This window comes from Neoarius graeffei, chromosome 12 (genome assembly GCF_027579695.1).
Source record: "Neoarius graeffei isolate fNeoGra1 chromosome 12, fNeoGra1.pri, whole genome shotgun sequence".
In the NCBI taxonomy this organism is placed as follows: Eukaryota; Metazoa; Chordata; class Actinopteri; order Siluriformes; family Ariidae; genus Neoarius; species Neoarius graeffei.
This window is the reverse complement of record NC_083580.1, coordinates 5421585-5440447: the sequence shown is the minus strand read 5'-3', so window position 1 is coordinate 5440447 and position 18863 is coordinate 5421585. Positions and strand designations below refer to the sequence as shown.

At 41.6% G+C, this 18863-nt stretch overlaps 1 protein-coding gene across 2 annotated transcripts in view; it reads right to left on the bottom strand.

Moving 5' to 3' along the window:
• Positions 1 to 1916: 1916 nt before the first annotated feature.
• Positions 1917 to 18863, bottom strand: part of dmgdh (dimethylglycine dehydrogenase) — a 47511-nt gene continuing 30564 nt past the window's right edge. Inside the window, exons 11-18 of one of the 2 annotated variants that reach the window (XM_060935410.1) lie at positions 16204 to 16369; positions 13817 to 13947; positions 6360 to 6577; positions 5381 to 5538; positions 5198 to 5257; positions 4977 to 5111; positions 3834 to 4044; positions 1917 to 1944 (exon numbers count right to left, since the gene is read on the bottom strand). In XM_060935410.1, the coding sequence (XP_060791393.1) occupies positions 3835 to 4044; positions 4977 to 5111; positions 5198 to 5257; positions 5381 to 5538; positions 6360 to 6577; positions 13817 to 13947; positions 16204 to 16369 (1078 nt within the window). In that variant the 3' untranslated portion in view covers positions 1917 to 1944; position 3834. Of the gene's footprint in view, positions 4045 to 4976; positions 5112 to 5197; positions 5258 to 5380; positions 5539 to 6359; positions 6578 to 13816; positions 13948 to 16203; positions 16370 to 18863 lie in introns of both variants that reach the window. The other variant, XM_060935411.1, reaches the window with a different exon arrangement.

Sequence of the window (18863 nt, the reverse complement as noted above, 5' to 3'; positions counted from 1 at the left end):
TACACTGTCAAACTCCTTTCTGATATTGCTCCACTATTTGTCGGCGCAGAATTAGGGGGATTGGTGATCCTCTTCCCATCTTTACTTCTGAGAGCCACTGCCACTCCAAGATGCTCTTTTTATACCCAGTCATGTTAATGACCTATTCTCAATTGACCTAATGAGTTGCAATTTGGTCCTCCAGCTGTTCCTTTTTTGTACCTTTTAACTTTTCCAGCCTCTTATTGCCCCTGTCCCAACTTTTTTGAGATGTGTTGCTGTCATGAAATTTCAAATGAGCCAATATTTGGCATGAAATTGCAAAATGTCTCACTTTCGACATTTGATATGTTGTCTATGTTCTATTGTGAATACAATATCAGTTTTTGAGATTTGTAAATTATTGCATTCCATTTTTATTTACAATTTGTACTTTGTCCCAACTTTTTTGGAATCGGGGTTGTATAGTTACAATTAATGTTGTGGAACAGTCCGGTCACATATGTTATAACACTATGTAATCAGCTGTTCCCTCATCAGCCTCTCTTGGAGAGAGTCAAAAGCTCTAAGTGTCTTGGTGTGCACATGACAGAGGACCTCTCTTGGACTCTCCACACCACCTGCCTAGTCGAGAAGACCCAGCAGCAGTGCCTCCACTTCCTGCGTAGGCTGAAGTGAGCCAAACTCCCTCCTCCCATCTTTCTTCTATAGGGAGACAATAGAGAGCCTCTTGACCAGCTGTCTCACCGTGTGGTATGGTAACTGCACAGTTGTCGACCACAAGACCCAACAGGGAATTGTGAGAACAGCTGAAAAGATCATCAGGGTTTTTCTATTAATTATCGACACCTTATATAACAACCGCTGCACCCACAAAGCCACCAGTAATGCAGACAACCCATCTCCCCATCTCATGGATGCTTCACTTTCCTGCCATCTGGCAGAAGGTACAGGAGCATCTGTGCCACCACCAGCAGACTCTGGAACAGCTTCTGTCCCGAGGCAGTCACATTACTCAACATCCCACTGCTTCCAAATGCTCACCTGGGCTAGTCAAACACCTAACTCGGTGTGACTAAATACCACTGCACACCTGCAATTTATAAAGCTGCATCAGACACTTTATAGAACATCCCATCCCATGTCCTGTGTATCTATCGTACTCATCTCGCACTGTTGTGTATTTGCACTTTATGTGGTCTTGTGTACTTTTATGTGTTGCACCATAGTCCTGGAGAAACGACATCCCGTTCCAACGTATACAAGCTATATAGAGGTATGAAAATTAAAACCCATTCGACTTGACTTGTATTCACTTTATCTTGGACTTCCTAAGACAAAAAAATCCAGTTTGTTACAGAGAAACCACAAAGTGCTCTATCCTAAAGATTTTACCATGACGGAAAACGTAAAGTTATAGCTTTACCTCTGTTACAAAGCACTGGCACTGGAGGCTCCTTACAAAAAATGGAAAGATTCAGACTGAACGATTCACCGTATCAACAATTATATGGGTTTCTTTATTAAATATATCCACATTTATTATTAAGCTTGGATTAAGTGCAAGTGACTGTAAGTCATTACCATATACACAATAACATTCAAGAAACACCTTTTTCATTAGTCAAAATTGAGAAATCAATGGCACTGTGGAAAAAGAGATTTAATTATATAATGTTTGGATAGATAAAAAAATTAACTTGTTATATGCATCAATAGCATAACTGGATAATTCAAAAGTGTCTCAATTATACAGGAAAAACACAAACCTGGCGACACTGGTGACTGTCTTTTGATGCTGTCGACGATGCATTTGGACAAATTTCCATTCTCATGACAAATGTACAGTATTTTGGCACCATGCATCCCAGACCAAATCAATGGAATGCAAAAGCATTATTGAATATATCTACAGAAACTTGAACACAGAAGTGAAATTCAGTAATGATGAGTTTATTCAAAAGCCTGTGAACACACAATTTAAAAACAATAGATTAACATTCACATTTACAGGAATACCGTACTTTAGTGTAAGACCAGTGACAACAGTGATTCCTTTGGCACAATGGCAAAAAAGCCCCACAAGACTGAGGTCAGTTTGTTCTTGGCGCCAAAAATTAGTTCAGCTTGTAATATCTCAAAGATATTAAAATGAGCAGAATTTAATCTGACAAAATTATATTCAACACTGAATCAAAAATAATTATTCATTTGATCAAGGTAGATATAAATTTCTTATGTAAACAACAAAAACAATATTCTATAATACTGATAAATTTTTCTTTAAAGCTGCTTTGAGACAACGTCTATCGTTAAAAGCACGATACAAATAAACTGACCTGACTTGACTCGATTTAGATTCAACGAAACAGAAATTATTTACAACTCCAACACACAGCGGAAAAGGTCAATGAGATGAAGATGATAACCTGATGCTAAAATCTTTACAAGCTTCAAACATCCAAGTTTTATGAATATATTTTTCCACACTATTTCTTCATGTGCCTGGTCTAGTTGGTGATTTGGTGATGACTATCATTTTGTCCATTGGTCTTCTTAATGGGCCTCATGGACAAAAAAAAAAGTCACTGGCTATCTGCTGAAAGAAAGAAATAAGACTACTTGATTGCAATGATTAAAGTGCCTTAACTGATCTTAACCTGTGAGTTCAAATGTTCGACTTTTAACTGGTTTAGCTAAAAAAATTAAAAACTGTGCTCCCAGTTTTCTCATTCAACATAATGGATGGTTTCATTCCATAATAACGTTATATTTCAACAATATAGCAACTTTGTCCTGGCAAATTAAATTGTCTGAAATCTACTGAACATGCAACCCTTGTTTGTTTGTGAGCTTTTATTTCAATTTTTTTTTTGCACTTCTTTGCCACAATGTCTAGTAAAAAGCTTGACAACATGAATTTTGGGCAATACATATAATTAATGTCATCATCATTTTAGATTGCGAAAAGAGCAACCCGTATGAAATAATTTGGCTTGAATAAACCTAATTTTGTCAAAATTAGATCCAAATTTGTCTTATTCCCTCTTCTTTAACCAAAATTAGTACAAAATTAAGCCATAACCAAATTTTGGCGTGTGTCCCAAAGCCAAATTTTGGTTTACAACCTCACTCATTGACCAAATTTTGGTCTAGCTTATACTCTCAGGAATGAAAAGCAATCCCTTGACCATATTTTGGTCAAGAGAATTCTCCAGTCTGAGGTGAATCATTACAAGTCCAGAGTTGGAGGAGGCTTCAGCTTGAAAAATTTTTAAGTGCCACCATATAAGAAAATGAGAATTTTTATTTTTAAATCAAAATCAAGCCAAAAATTTTGCTAAAACTAGACCAAAATTAAGCCAAACTTTAAACCAAAATTTGCCGAAGGGCTCCTGACCAAAATTTAAACCAAATTTTGGTCAAGCTCATGTAAATATTTTGGATCATTTTTAAGGTCTACTTTTGGTCAAAGATTAGCCAAAATATTTCGTAAGGAGGAAGATCAAGGGATGGTTTGCTTTTTTTTGTTGTTTGTTTGTTTGTTTGTTTTATGTAATTGCACCTCCATTGTTCAAAACAAAATGTTCATTTTTTTTTTTAAATAAAAGGCCAAATTTAATGGCCCACAAATAGCTCATTCGTCTCATGTTTAAGACTTGACATTTTTTCCTTTTTTAAGACCTGCAAGAAACTGTATCTTTCTATTTTTATTTCAGAGCCATGTCATGTTTAGGGTTTACTTCTCAAATGCAACCGTTGTGCGTTGAGTTTATTGCATGACTCAGTACCGTGACTGAAAATAATCTTTTTTTTTTTTTTCTGGTCACAAAGCTGAGGACAAGCGTTCCTACTTCATGCTGCACTCTTCTTCTTCTGCAAACGTGTTCTGGTGGGTTCGGTGTGTATCAGTGGCTCCTGAACCACTGTGGCTGGATACTTCCTGCCAAGGAGCTCCACCTCCACCTTCTGACCAATGGTGGCCAAGTCAATGGGGAGATATCCAAACGCCAGGCTCTGCTGAATCGAGTAGCTGTATGCTCCAGATGTCGTGTTCCCAACCACCTAGATGGAGCGCACAAGTGCAGGATTTTAAAGCTCGTAAGATAAAGGCAACGTATTAACTTTAGGGTTGCTAACAATGAAGGGTCAAGACTGAAGAAAGGTTGCGATAGAAACCATGGCACTGTAAACGATGCCAAACTGGAGGCTATACGCTTCCATTATTTGTTACCTACGTTAGCCTTGTAGCTACAGTGCAAAATTAAAGAAGCAAACTTCAGATGCCAAGTATGGCTTGGTTGGTTAATTAAATTTGGGGTAAAATGGAAAATTATGTATGCTAGTCTCAGGTATCAGTTCAATACCATGTTCACTCATTTATAATCCTATTCATAAAAATGGTACAATACAAATATCCGATACCAGGTGATACTATGTGACATAAGCCTTGTGTACAACACAAATAAATGGACAACACGAAACTGACAGCAATCTGGACGTATTTCATGATTAATGAAATACAAAACAAAGCAAACTGCAAAATGTGCTTGATGAAAATATTTTGAAGGACTATAGTGTCAAACGTATAGTGTCAAGCAGTGAAGTCACCTTCCAGCTGGTGTAGCGTTCATCAGTAGTGTTAGCGAATGCTAATAAAGCGAGTGCTATTGAGAGCAAGTAGCACAGGCTAACGACCAAGAAACTAAGGTTTCTGTCTCTAGACTCTTCTTCTACGCACGCTCGCTACAGTATTTTTCACTCAGACTTAAGTATTCATTTCCCTGTGTAATTTACTTTTAAAATCAGCATCGACAACTACACATAGCGGAGCGACCTGGCAGCCTGCCGCTAATCCCTTACAGAATCCTTTGCCCTGTTGCTTTTTTAGCGTGTCTGGCTAAGGTTTGGATGAGCTCAAGTCCCAGCTCTAACAGTAACAGTTCCCCACTGCGTCTATCATACTCTGAAATCTTCTGATGACCATTGTACTTTACCTTTCCATCATGCCAGATGGTCTCATTGCCTTCAGGGTCCACGTTGTCTGTATCCACGGTGAGATACGCTAACTTCCTCGTTAGTCCCTGGGCCTTGATTTCCTGTAGTGCCTTCTTTCCAATGAAATCTGCAGGCTGGCACACACACGACGATGATTTAGGCCTTAACAGCCTAAAAGTTTTCTTAGCATGTGCTCTAATTGAAAAATATATTTTGCTACCTTGTTGAGTTTGATGAAGTAGTCCAGACCAGCCTCGAGAGGATTTGTGTCACAGTTCATCTACACAGACACACACAGACCAAAGATGGTCAGAACTAAGTTTTAATTTAATAGTTTAGATTTTTAGTCTGATACAAATTTGTAAGGTCTTTATCTTCTACTCTGATTGTGTGTCTGTGAAACCTCAGCTCCCCAGCCTCGAAAGCCCTTTTCCAGCCTGAGGGAGGCCATGGCATAAGTCCCGAAGTTATCAATGCCCTCTTCTTTTCCAGCCTCCAGGATGGCCTGGTATACTTCTGCCAGCTTTGGCATGTCCACATACAGCTCCCAACCCAGCTCCCCTTAACAAACACGAGCACATGTTTACTCTGTACATGTACAGCACTGGAAGTTATGTATAATAATACAGTATATAATTTCAATTTGAATATTACATTTTTTCATTTACTTAAAAGGCTGTATTACTTAACACTGCGTCGAAATGACGAGTCGAGGTTTTACTTTAACCATCACGAGCCTTGTAGCTTTTAGTACAAACTAAAGGAAAAAAAAATCTTCGACTCCAAACTGTCTTACGAATGCATATAGGATACAAGAAAAATCATACAAGTAAAATTTTAGGAATGAGGAATGTAGAATGATGAAATGTAGTTTGAAATATAGAAATGAAGAATAAAATATAATTCATGAATAGACCTATTCATTTATCTCATCTCATTATCTCTAGCCGCTTTATCCTGTTCTACAGGGTCGCAGGCAAGCTGGAGCCTATCCCAGCTGACTACGGGCGAAAGGCGGGGTACACCCTGGACAAGTCGCCAAGTCATCACAGGGCTGACACATAGACACAGACAACCATTCACACTCACATTCACACCTACGGTCAATTTAGAATCACCACTTAACCTAACCTGCATGTCTTTGGACTGTGGGGGAAACCGGAGCACCCGGAGGAAACCCACGCGGACACGGGGAGAACATGCAAACTCCACACAGAAAGGCCCTCGCCGGCCACGGGGCTCGAACCCGGACCTTCTTGCTGTGAGGCAACAGCGCTAACCACTACACCACCGTGCCGCCCCCTATTCATTTATGAAAACTAATAAAACATACTGGTGTACTTACGGTTGCCACGTGAGACAGAATTTCCCCATTCCCATACCTGTGTATGATATCCGTATAGCCCGCAGCGAGACTCCAGCCAGCTGAATGGCTTTGCAGTGGAGAAATTTAAAGCCGCTATCACTCAAGTCTTCGTTGGTGAGTTTCTGCAGGACTTTGCGAGAGTTTGGGCCTGCCACTCCCAGCACTCCGATATCATCAGTCACATTCGTGATGTCCACATCGTAGTCACCATCAGCTGCTTCTGTCTCTATCCATCTGATGAGGGGGAAGAAAGCTAAATGTAATTAAATTCAGTTAATTAATACAAGTATAATAACTGGATCTTTGCTGTGTTATGGGACTAAAAAACACTTCAGGAAGTGCCCTTATAGGAAAACAATTAACTTAAATGGTGGTAACTGGAACTCCACTTAGCATTGGATCACATTGCAACACCCAGTCGCTGACCATTTTCCTGTAACGCCACACCTACAGGTGTTTGATTCCCTAGCTTATTACACAAGCAAGCATGTTTATAAGAGCTTGTTAAATTTCCAAAAAGCAAAAGAGACATGAACATGACTGCCATGAACCAAAAATGATTGTTCATGTCAAACTGTCACAAGACACAGCACTGGCCTTAGATAGGAAACAAAATTTAAGTGCTCATATTAAGTTATATTACAACCCCGATTCCAAAAAAGTTGTGACAAAGCCCAAATTGTAAATAAAAACGGAATGCAATAATTTACAAATCTCAAAAACTGATATTGTATTCACAATAGAACATAGACAACAGATCAAATGTCGAAAGTGAGACATTTTGAAATTTCATGCCAAATATTGGCTCATTTGAAATTTCATGACAGCAACACATCTCAAAAAAGTTGGGACAGGGGCAGTTAGAGGCTGGAAAAGTTAAAGGTACAAAAAAGGAACAGCTGGAGGACCAAATTGCAACTCATTAGGTCAATTGGCAATAGGTCATTAACATGACTGGGTATAAAAAGAGCATCTTGGAGTGGCAGTGGCTCTCAGAAGTAAAGATGGGAAGAGGATCACCAATCCCCCTAATTCTGCGCCGACAAATAGTGGAGCAATATCAGAAAGGAGTTCGACAGTGTAAAATTGCAAACAGTTTGAACATATCATCATCTACAGTGCATAATATCATCAAAAGATTCAGAGAATCTGGAAGAATCTCTGTGCGTAAGGGTCAAGGCCGGAAAACCATACTGGGTGCCTGTGATCTTCGGGCCCTTAGACGGCACTGCATCACATACAGGCATGCTTCTGTATTGAAAATCACAAAATGGGCTCAGGAATATTTCCAGAGAACATTATCTGTGAACACAATTCACCGTGCCATCCGTCGTTGCCAGCTAAAACTCTATAGTTCAAAGAAGAAGCCGTATCTAAACATGATCCAGAAGCGCAGACGTCTTTTCTGGGCCAAGGCTCATTTAAAATGGACTGTGGCAAAGTGGAAAACTGTTCTGTGGTCAGACGAATCAAAATTTGAAGTTCTTTATGGAAATCAGGGACGCCGTGTCATTCGGACTAAAGAGGAGAAGGACAACCCAAGTTGTTATCAGCGCTCAGTTCAGAAGCCTGCATCTCTGATAGTATGGGGTTGCATTAGTGCGTGTGGCATGGGCAGCTTACACATCTGGAAAGACAGCATCAATGCTGAAAGGTATATCCAGGTTCTAGAGCAACATATGCTCCCATCCAGACGACGTCTCTTTCAGGGAAACCTTGCATTTTCCAACATGACAATGCCAAACCACATACTGCATCAATTACAGCATCATGGCTGCGTAGAAGAAGGGTCCGGGTACTGAACTGGCTAGCCTGCAGTACAGATCTTTCACCCATAGAAAACATTTGGCGCATCATAAAACGGAAGATACGACAAAAAAGACCTAAGACAGTTGAGCAACTAGAATCCTACATTAGACAAGAATGGGTTAACATTCCTCTCCCTAAACTTGAGCAACTTGTCTCCTCAGTCCCCAGACGTTTACAGACTGTTGTAAAGAGAAAAGGGGATGTCTCACAGTGGTAAACATGGCCTTGTCCCAACTTTTTTGAGATGTGTTGTTGTCACGAAATTTAAAATCAGCTAATTTTTCTCTTTAAGTGATACATTTTCTCAGTTTAAACATTTGATATGTCATCTATGTTCTATTCTGAATAAAATATGGAATTTTGAAACTTCCACATCATTGCATTCCGTTTTTATTTACAATTTGTACTTTGTCCCAACTTTTTTGGAATCGGGGTTGTAAGATAAAGCATACTAAAGTCTCCTGACACCATTTTGAAAGCGCTGCTGATAGTTACTACTAGCTACCGATTATACTTAGTTTGGTACCAAGCATGGAGAGTGAAAGATAATATTAGCTAATTAGTCAGTTAGCTGTCATAGCTAGCTGCTAAGCAGAAACAGTGAGTTGCCAAGAAAAAAAAAGTCTTGAGAATGAAATGGTAAAGAAATAAATAAAGCTAACTATTTATTTAAGCACTCATGTCAAGCTAACTGCTAATGAATGCTAAAGTCTTCAGACACCATTTTGAAAGCACTGCTGCTAGTTACTGACTTTACTTAGTTTAGTTCCAAGCATAGAGAGTGAAAGCTAATATTAGCTAATCAATCAGTCAAGTTAGCTGTCATAGCTAGCTGCTAATCAGAAACAGTGAGGTGCCAAGAAACAAAACAAATAACAACAACAAAAGACTTGGTGAAATGGTAAAGAAATAAATACAGCTAACTATTTATTTAAGCACTCATGTTAAGCTAACTGCTCATGAATGCTAAAGTCTTCGGACACCATTTTGAAAGCACTGCTGCTAGTTACTGCTAACTATTGGCTTTACTTCGTTTAGTACCAAGCATGGAGAGTGAAAGCTAATATTAGCTAATTAGTCAGTCACGTTAGCTGTGGGCGGCACGGTGGTGTAGTGGTTAGCGTAGGGTGACCAGATTTCCCTAGTCTGAAACCGGGACACTTTTGCGCGCGACCATGCTCGTGCACGCACACCTTTTTTTTACGTAAACGTGACACTCAGAGAGGTGCTCTTATCATTTTGTTGAAGCTCACATTTATCAACATCTCACATGAAATAAAACAAACAGGCATTTTGTTCTCTAGTAGCATAGTGGTATACAGATCAGTTAAATTATGGTCAGACAACAGATTTTGTAATGGCTGAGAATAGGCCAGGCTATGTCCATAGGCCAAATTTAAACTGATTTATTTCACCTGTTTGTGAGAACACCAAGAAGAATGCATATGCACATGTAGGCTATACGTATCTCTAAAATTGTATGCACTATAGCATGAACTTAAAAAGTAGATATGTGACCTCAACATAGCCTCGGTCAGAATCAACCTTACTAACCATTCCCCACAACTGAATGAATAAAGCAAGAAGATGTGGACAAAAGTGAACACTTTAATGGAAGGTGCAACAAGCTGTTCAACACAGCAATATGGCCAAACTGTCAGAATGGTATGTTAAACAGAAACAAAAAAGAGACAAGTGATTTGAGAATATATACTACGGAAGCCGAGAGAGGCCGTTCATATAATCTTTTTTTATTCACCTTGTTATCCCAAGATAACGACATAATTAATTCAGGATCTCGAGAAAACAACACAACTAATTCGAGATACCGAGAAAACAAAACCGTTATTCCGAGATCACGAGAAAACAAAACAATTATTTCATGATCTCAAGTAAACAGCTGAGAAATGGTTCATTCAGGTGTGCCAAGAGACTTGTGATATGCTGACTTTGGGGCTATTTCTCATTCTGTATAGACGCAACTTTGGTCATTAGAATGTCTGGAATAATCGATCACCTAATAAGGCAATATTTTGATCAGGGGTTGACACAGGGAGAGATTGCATTAAGTCTTTTAATAAGGGATAATTTCAAAATTAGTCCGCGGCACCTCCGCAGAAGACTGGCCCGGCTTCGTCTCTACCGACGGAGATACAGTGATCCAGCTGAGATCATGAAATAATTGTTTTGTTTTCTCGAGATCTCGAATTAGTTGTGTTGTTTTCTCGAGATCCTGAATTAATTAAGTCGTTATCTCGGGATAACAAGGTGAATAAAAAAGATTATATGAAGGGCCTCTCGCGGCTTCCGTAAATATACACTCAAACAAAACAGCAATAAAGGAGGAGAGGGGCGACAGCCCGAGGAAAGCCCCCACAGGAGCGCACAGCATTTGCAACATAGGCTACCCAACTCAGTACAAGAACAAAACACTTACAGTGTGTGCAGTAGGCTTCGTGCGCATTGTTCTGCACCTCTCGGAGGAAGGGGTAGGTGCTCTGTAAATCTTTGGAAAAGGTACATTTTCTTTTCGGCATAATTGCTGCGGCATTACTGCTGCTAGCTGCTAGACAAAGAACATTCGCGCTAGTTAATGTTTATTTTATTGTTGCATGGCAACACGTTCTGTTGTCTGGAATAATGTGGCTATATAAACACCCATGCCACAGGGCCAGGGGGCAGTAACCAGGAAAGTTTGCGAGTCCTGTCAATTCATCAAAATAGTAAATGCAGACATTTCTCCGCTAATGATTCCCACGCTGCTCAGTCGCAAACGTCGCGAGTGGCAAAAACCGGGACATATCCATGTCCCGACAGACTTTTGTCGGGACTCGGGACACACAACCCCAAATCGGGACTGTCCCGGTAAAACCGGGACGTCTGGTCACCCTAGGTTAGCGCTGTCGCCTCACAGCAAGAAGGTCCGGGTTTGAGCCCCGTGGCCAGCGAGGGCCTTTCTGTGCGGAGTTTGCATGTTCTCCCCGTGTCCGCGTGAGTTTCCTCCGGGTGCTCCGGTTTCCCCCACAGTCCAGAGACATGCAGGTTAGGTTAACTGGTGACGCTAAATTGACCGTAGGTGTGAATGTGAGTGTGAATGGTTGTCTGTGTTTATGTGTCAGCCCTGTGATGACCTGGCGACTTGTCCAGGGTGTACCCTGCCTTTCGCCCGTAGTCAGCTGGGATAGGCTCCAGCTTGCTTGCGACCCTGTAGAACAGGATAAAGTGGCTAGAAATAATGAGATGAGATGAGACATTTCGTCCAAAATGTTTTTAAAATGTGTGAATTTGACCACAAGAGGGCAGCCTAAGCAAATTAAAGAATCCAACAGCGTTTTATGGCGTGTGCTGTTTTCTGACTTGAGCAAGGCCAAGGACTGTCACTCAGGCATCTGTATGACGTGTTGCAACACTGAGGTCTAAAATAGTCTCACTGTGAAACATTCACTTTTTATAACCACCAATAAGAAGCCCTTGGGAGGTTCATAGGAGTTTGACGAGGGCCAGAATGTGTGTGTAGGCTGAGTGAAGTGAGAAGAGTTATAATAGGAGTCTCTGTAACTAACATAAGCGTTTTGGGTCCAGCAATAAGAAATGCTTTTGAATAATTTTACATCGAGTTCAAATCTACTACACACCATGCGTATGGTTAATATGGGTGGCACAGTGGTGTAGTGGTTAGCGCTGTCGCCTCACAGCAAGAAGGTTCTGGGTTTGAATCCAGCGGCTAGCGAAGGCCTTTCTGTGTGGAGTTTGCATGTTCTCCCCATGTCTGTGTGGGTTTCCTCTGGTTTCCCCCACAGTCCAAAGACATGCGGTTAAGGTAAAGGCCCGGTCCCACTGCACTTACGGATGCAAAGAGGATGTAAAACGTAAAAAAATCTTTGCCATCCGTTGGAAAACGCGATGCATCCGTTGTGTACTCATTGCATACGTGCTTCATACGCTCTATCCATCGAGCATCCGTCCACTGTGATTTCATCCGCGCAAAAAGTTTTGAGCTGCACAAAACTTTTAGAACGGATGAACTTTCTGCCGTGTACGATGTAAATCCGCGACATATACGAGCAACAAACATTCTATGTCCGTTATCATCCGTTAAACGTCTGCTGTATCCTCTCTGCATCCTCTGGGCATCCTCGCAACTCACATCCGCTGCAGCTGAAAACGGAAAGAGGGAGGAAAGATAAGGTACATGAAACATCTATTTATCGTTAGTAGCACGGAAATAGAAAGGATGTAAGCGTATGCATCTCGTATATAAAGTATTCAAAATGGACAAAGCGTTTATATCTGGGATGTATCTCGTATATTTAGGATGTCTGGAGTATGTCTAGAGTATGTAGAAGGATGTAGTAGAGATGTATCAGTGTAGCCTTCTTCAAAAACGAGATGTAGTAGAGATGTATCGATGTAGCCGCCAGCACGTCTTTCCGCTTTATGCTGACGGCGTGCGTGCTGCATCCCTTTATATCCGCGGAGCAGACGCAATTCATACCCCCCCCGCATGCGCAGTGAACGGTCTGCATCCGATATACATCCGCGCAACATCCCCTTTGTTTCCGTTAGGCGTACGTGATGCATCCCCTTCATCCGCTATGCATCCGCTCTTTCTGCTATGCGTCCGCTTCTCAGTTATCACCGGTAACCCCTTCGGAGCTGTCATCCACTTCCATCCGCTTTCATCCGCTAGGCTTCCTATGAACATGCGTTTAACATCCCCGCTATATACTACCCACGTCCGTTCTTTTCCGTTCTGTTTTCGCAAATTTTTGCCAATTTTGTCCATTTCTGGAGCGGATGAAAACGGATAGAGCCACCCCCGAAATTTTGCTCGTCCGCTGTGTCCTTTTTGCATATGTTTTGTGTCCATCGGCCAGTGGGACCGGGCCTTAATATGGGATAGCCTTGGGCTGAGGTGCCCTTGAGCGAGGTACTTAACTTAATAGCATGGCTGCCCACTGCTCTGGGTATATGTGTGTGTTCACTGCTTCAGATGGGTTAAATGCAGAGAGGAAATTTCACAAGTGTGTGATGAATAAAGTTGTGCTTTCTTTAATATTCTTGTGAGCAGAAATGAATCCGAAATACTCTGGATGTCTAAATACTCAGTGCTTGTAACTTCAACGTTTATTTAAGGTTCATCACATAATTAAAGAAAGTGCACATTGCCATTGTGTTATGAATTAGTGCACTCTTTCAGGCTGCTATGGTACCTTCCATGCTTCCCTAATGCCCTTCTTCGCAGAAAATCTCACTGAATCTGGAGCTGATAAAAACGTTACCCATGTCTGAAATGTTACATACTTTGATCTGGAAGATATTATCAGGACAAGATTACAAATGTAGAACAAAAGGTCTTCTACCGGTAAGAAGAAAAGGCAGAAAGTGTTGCAATTATTGTGCAAATGGATGCTTGGCTCATTATCTTTTGCATACTTGAATATTATACCAAGTAGCATGGAGTAAAAAAAAAAAAAAAAGTTGTGAGCTCAATTCCCAGGACTGTAAGAGAGCCAGTGCTGGATCCGTTAACCATCAACTCTTCTGTTGTATTCTGCCTCACATAGAGGAGCATTTTGGATCAATTAAGTGTCAATTAATTAAATGTAAAGGTATACTAGTGAGGTTAAAAAAAAAAGTAGAAATTGCTTGTGAGAAACCAACCTCAGATCATGCAGTTCGGACCCTGAGCCAGTGATGAGCAAGAACTCTCCAGGGGCAACTTGGGTAATGGTGACTTCAGCATAGACACGCCCCATTGGTGTCAACATGTGACTGATGTTAGTTAAGCCCACCTGTGTAGCAGTAACCAAAGCGACGTCATCACATCACATCACATCACATCACCTGATACCAACATCCAGCTCACAGAACATCATGTATTCCCAAAAAACAACATATAATTATATTTAAAGCTACAGCTACACCATTCAAAGCATAGGTATGTAAAGATATAAAGGTTCTTAAAAATCCCTTATAATTTATCATAAATAAATAAATAAATAAATAAACAGCAATAAACATAGCTTTCAACTAAGCTTCAAAACCAGAAGCACTGTCATACAAACTGGAAAAGAAATTACAGGCTTCAAATACGACATTAAAACATTTGGAGGTGTCCTGTTATAGGAAAATAATCAACGACAGGATGATGTGATGAAGCAGAGTCACGATCTCCACCCTGAAGTTGATCGTTTTCCAAAAACAGAATGTCCCAATGTGATTTGTTCCTCAGAGCAAGTTTCCAACACTATTTTGGGGTCTTTATCCCATGATGATGTGAGTCATTTCTGTTTCCGGTTGAGAGCACGCTGTGTGCATTTTGGCTGCCGCTTCTCACCGGATCTTTTTCTTTTTCCCTTTGTTTTTCTTTTTGTGTTTGTGTAGTTTGATGCTTGTTTTTGGTTTGAGTGTTTTGTCTGCCGGCTGTGGTGTAGCTCCGGACCCAGTTTTGATGTCGGTTCCCTTCAGACCTTGGTCCGCCGTGGGTAATGCCTGTGCTCCTCGCTATGGACTGCAGTGAGCTTGTTGCTCTTTTAACCCATTGACGCCGGATGCTGCGTCGTGCAACATTGGCCCTAGCACCGGTTGTTGCATAACGCAGCATTGCCCCAAATGCTGGTTGCTGCATAACGCAGCATTGTTGATTTGTCATTATTTTCAAGACGTATGCCAGATTTGTTTTTTTTTATAAAAATGTGTTAGTGTTAATGCTGAATGAGCATGATCCAATAAAAGCAGATAATTTTATCTTTTAAATGCAACTTATTTCATGTCTTTATGTGCTTCAGAGGCTGAGATATTGAATTTTTCATAGGCATTTTCAATTAATTATTTTTATTTCAGAAAACCCTCAGGCAGATGGGGACCTTTTCTAAAAACTGGCTGAGGCATTTGCAGACGTTTTTTTGCAGGCGTTTCAGGCATCAATGGGTTAACATCGGGGCTGGCCAGCGCTCTGTGCAGCGGTGCGTCTGTACTTGGCGTGGTGCTCTGCTCAATGTTGCCCGGTGGCATTGCGGCAGCTGTGCAAGCGGTGTGGGATTTACCTTCATGCGCCTTTTAATGGGACGGTGGGTAGCTACGCCATTGGAATTATGCTGCGTTCATGTGCTATGGGAAGATGATATTTTCCAGCTGGGAAGTGGTATTTACGTGTGTTGTGTTCACATGCTTTTGTTGTTGTTGACAAATTAAAGATGGTGGACCAGATTCAGAATCAGGCCTGTTATTTGGCTAAAACAAAGCTTGTTCATCAGCTGCAGCAGGAATATGAGTTATCAAAAGTCAAAAAATGCTGAATATTTCCTGATCATGACAAGTAGAAATTTTCTTAACACATTTAATGCCACGCAGTTTTTGGAAATTTGGCTGTAGCCACAATGAGAGTAGCCAGTATCTAGATCATTGTTGGCGTTCTTTGGACAGCCACAGAATATTTTGTATTAGGCTATAATATACATAACATGACTCGTTTAAAAGGTGAGAGTCAGCTTTCCGTAGGTGAAAACCACTTCTTTCTTGGTTCATAAGCTAGTCTTGTACCGCTCGCCGTCATGTTGAAAAGGTTAAAGTTCATCTCATCTCGGCAACTCGTGTATCAAAATTTTCTACGAGTTGCCCAGTGGAAAATACCACAAGAGGGGGCGTTCATGTGTGCTTTCCATGTCGGCGTTTGGTATTTACCATAATTCCCATAGCACATGAACGCACCATTATATCCTGACCCTCTTTTGGTGGACTCCCTTTATTCCCCCCCTTTCCCTAATTGTAAAGCGACCTTGGGTGTGAGAAAGGCGCTGTATAAATTGAACTTATTATTATTAATTTAAGCGATACAAGTTAGTTCTATCACCATCCCTTCTTTTTTCCTTCCCTCAAAGTTAATAAGACAAAAAAATGCAGCTTGACATGTTACAAGATACAAGTGCTCTACCCTGGAGACATTCCCACGCCAGAAAACATAAAGGGAACCAAAAAAAAAACGTGGAAAGGCACAGTGATGAACAATTTGCAGATCTTACCATTTGGGTCTATCTTGTGCCTCTTACCTTCGGCATGGTGTTGGCAAACAGTCGGTCCAGCAGCCTGTGTGCATCCTTCCCTTTGACCAGGAACTTGCCAAAAGGTGAAAGGTCAATAACGCCTACTTTCTCCATTACAAGCTTGCACTCTCGGCCGACTGGTCCGAACCAGTTTGTTCTTCTGAAACTGGGTCTGTGCAGGGAAAAACATCTCAGAGACATATTTATCTTATATAAACAGTACTGAGCAAAAGTCTTAGGCGCCCCCTTTTTTCTTCTATTTTATGACTTCTACATTATCGAGTCAAAACATTACAAACACATTTTAGAATTCCAAACGTTTGTTTTTTCCAGGACAAAATGAAATGTTACAGAAAAAAAAGTTTGTATCTGAGCAGCATATTACATAAGAGAGCACTTTTCAGATTAAAAAAGAAAACATACTGAAGGCTACTGGGTTTTGGTGCAAAATGAAGAAGCGAGTGTGACAAAGTGTCCAGAAGAACTGTGGCTGGTTCTGTAAGATGCTCAGTAAAACCTACAGCTCATTTCCGCATAAAGCTGCATTCATTGGACCTCAGACTACTATATTTTAAGGTGGTTTTTTTTTTCTAAAGCAAAGTGCCATCTCACACCAAATTTTGCCTTTGTTTCGTTTATTATCGCTTACTGATTACCAGAGGTGGACAGTAACTAAGTACATTTACTTGAGTACTGTACTTAAGTACACTTTTTGAGTATCTGTACTTTACTTGAGTATTATTTTTTTCTGGAAACTTATGACTTTAACTTCACTACATTTGAAAGACAAATATCGTACTTTTCACTCCACTACATTTCTATCAAGGTCCTCGTTACGCGTTACTATGAAGCAGCTTTGAAAGTGGAGGTTTTTTCTTTTCTTTTCTAAAATGTGATTGGTTTTTTCGCAGGTGACACTGAGACAGCCGATCAGTAATCACTAGGGTCACGTCATGTCCATAGACTGTATAAAATCAAGATCAGTGATTTCTCAGCAGCGTTATTTAACATGATCAGTTGATGGAAGGAGACAGTTCTTCTGGAGAATGCACGCACCCATGGCCAGACCTAGAACCCATGTTTCAGTTTTCTGAAACGATGAAAGATTTGTTTTGTTTTAAATGTTTGCTTTGTTTGCCTAAAATGAACCACATCACGGCCTACAAAAACTCGCCGTCCAACCTGCGGGAGCATATTGAGGTCTATAAACGTTTTATTCCAAGAGAAAGCTTGCAATGAAGTTGTCTGTGCTTTTAGAGCTAGCGATAACGTTGCAAACGTAGCTAAGCAATCTGGTCACCAGACCGGTCCAGAAGCAGGTACGGGTGTGGCCAGAGGGTGCTTCCTCAGCACTTCAGGACTGCTTTAACATCACAGACTGGGACATGTTTAAGCAGGCAGCCACTTACAACCACCAGATCAACATCCAGGAGTATTCAGACACTGTTACAGCCTACATTAGTAAATGCACTGATGATGTCACGGACACTAAGACCATCACAGTACGGGCCAACCAGAAACCATGGCTGACGGGGGAAGTCTATCGGTTACTGAAAGCCCGGAACGCTGCTTTCAGAGCAGGTGATGAGGCTGGTCTGAGATCAGCAAGAGCCAACTTGTCCCGTGGCATCAGACTAGCAAAGAAGCAGTACAGCAGCAGGATAGCCCATCATTTCACTGACAGCAGAGACACAAGGACCCTGTGGCAGGGGATACAGAGCATCACGGACTATAAACCTCAACCACAGACCTGTGACAAGGACATCACTCTGCTGAACAGTCTAAACAACTTCTTTGGACGGTTTGAAGCCGACAACAGCATGCCTGCACAGAAGACACCACCCCTACCGGATGACCAGGTGCTGTCCCTGTCTCTAGCCAGTGTGAGGAGATCCCTCTCCAGGATCAACACCCGCAAAGCTGTTGGACCTGACAACATTCCAGGTCATGTGCTAAAGGACTGTGCAGAGGAGCTCACAGAAGTGCTCACAGACATCTTCAACACCTCCCTGAGCCAAGCTGTTGTCCCCACCTGCTTCAAGAGCACCACCATCATCCCTGTTCCAAAGAAGGCCTCTCCATCCTGCTTCAACGACTACCGCCCTGTGACACTGACCCCCATCATTATGAAGTGCTTCGAGCGGTTAGTCATGCAGCACATCAAATCCATCCTCCCTCCCTCCATGGACCCGTACCAATTTGCATATTGGGCCAATCAGTCCACTGATGATGCAATCTCCATGAAGATTGACGAAGGAGATGGTTGTCGACATCCGGAGAGCCTCCACCCAGCATCCTCCACTGACCATCAACGGTGCTGCTGTGGAGAGAGTGAGCAGCACCAAGTTCCTGGGTGTGTACCTCACCGAGGATCTCTCCTGGAGCAGCAACACCACATCGCTGGCCAGGAAAGCTCAGCAGCACCTCTACTTCCTCCGCAGACTGAAAAGAGCTAGAGCACCAGTCCCTATCATGCAGACCTTCTACCGCGGAACCATCGAGAGCATCCTGACCAGCTGCATCACTGTGTGGTACGGCGGCTGTACTGCTTCCTGCCGGAAGACCCTGCAGCGCATAGTGAGAGCAGCTGAGATGATCATCGGTGTCCCCCTACCCTCCCTTCAGGATATTTACAACACGCCTGGCCCGCAGAGCACTCAGCATTG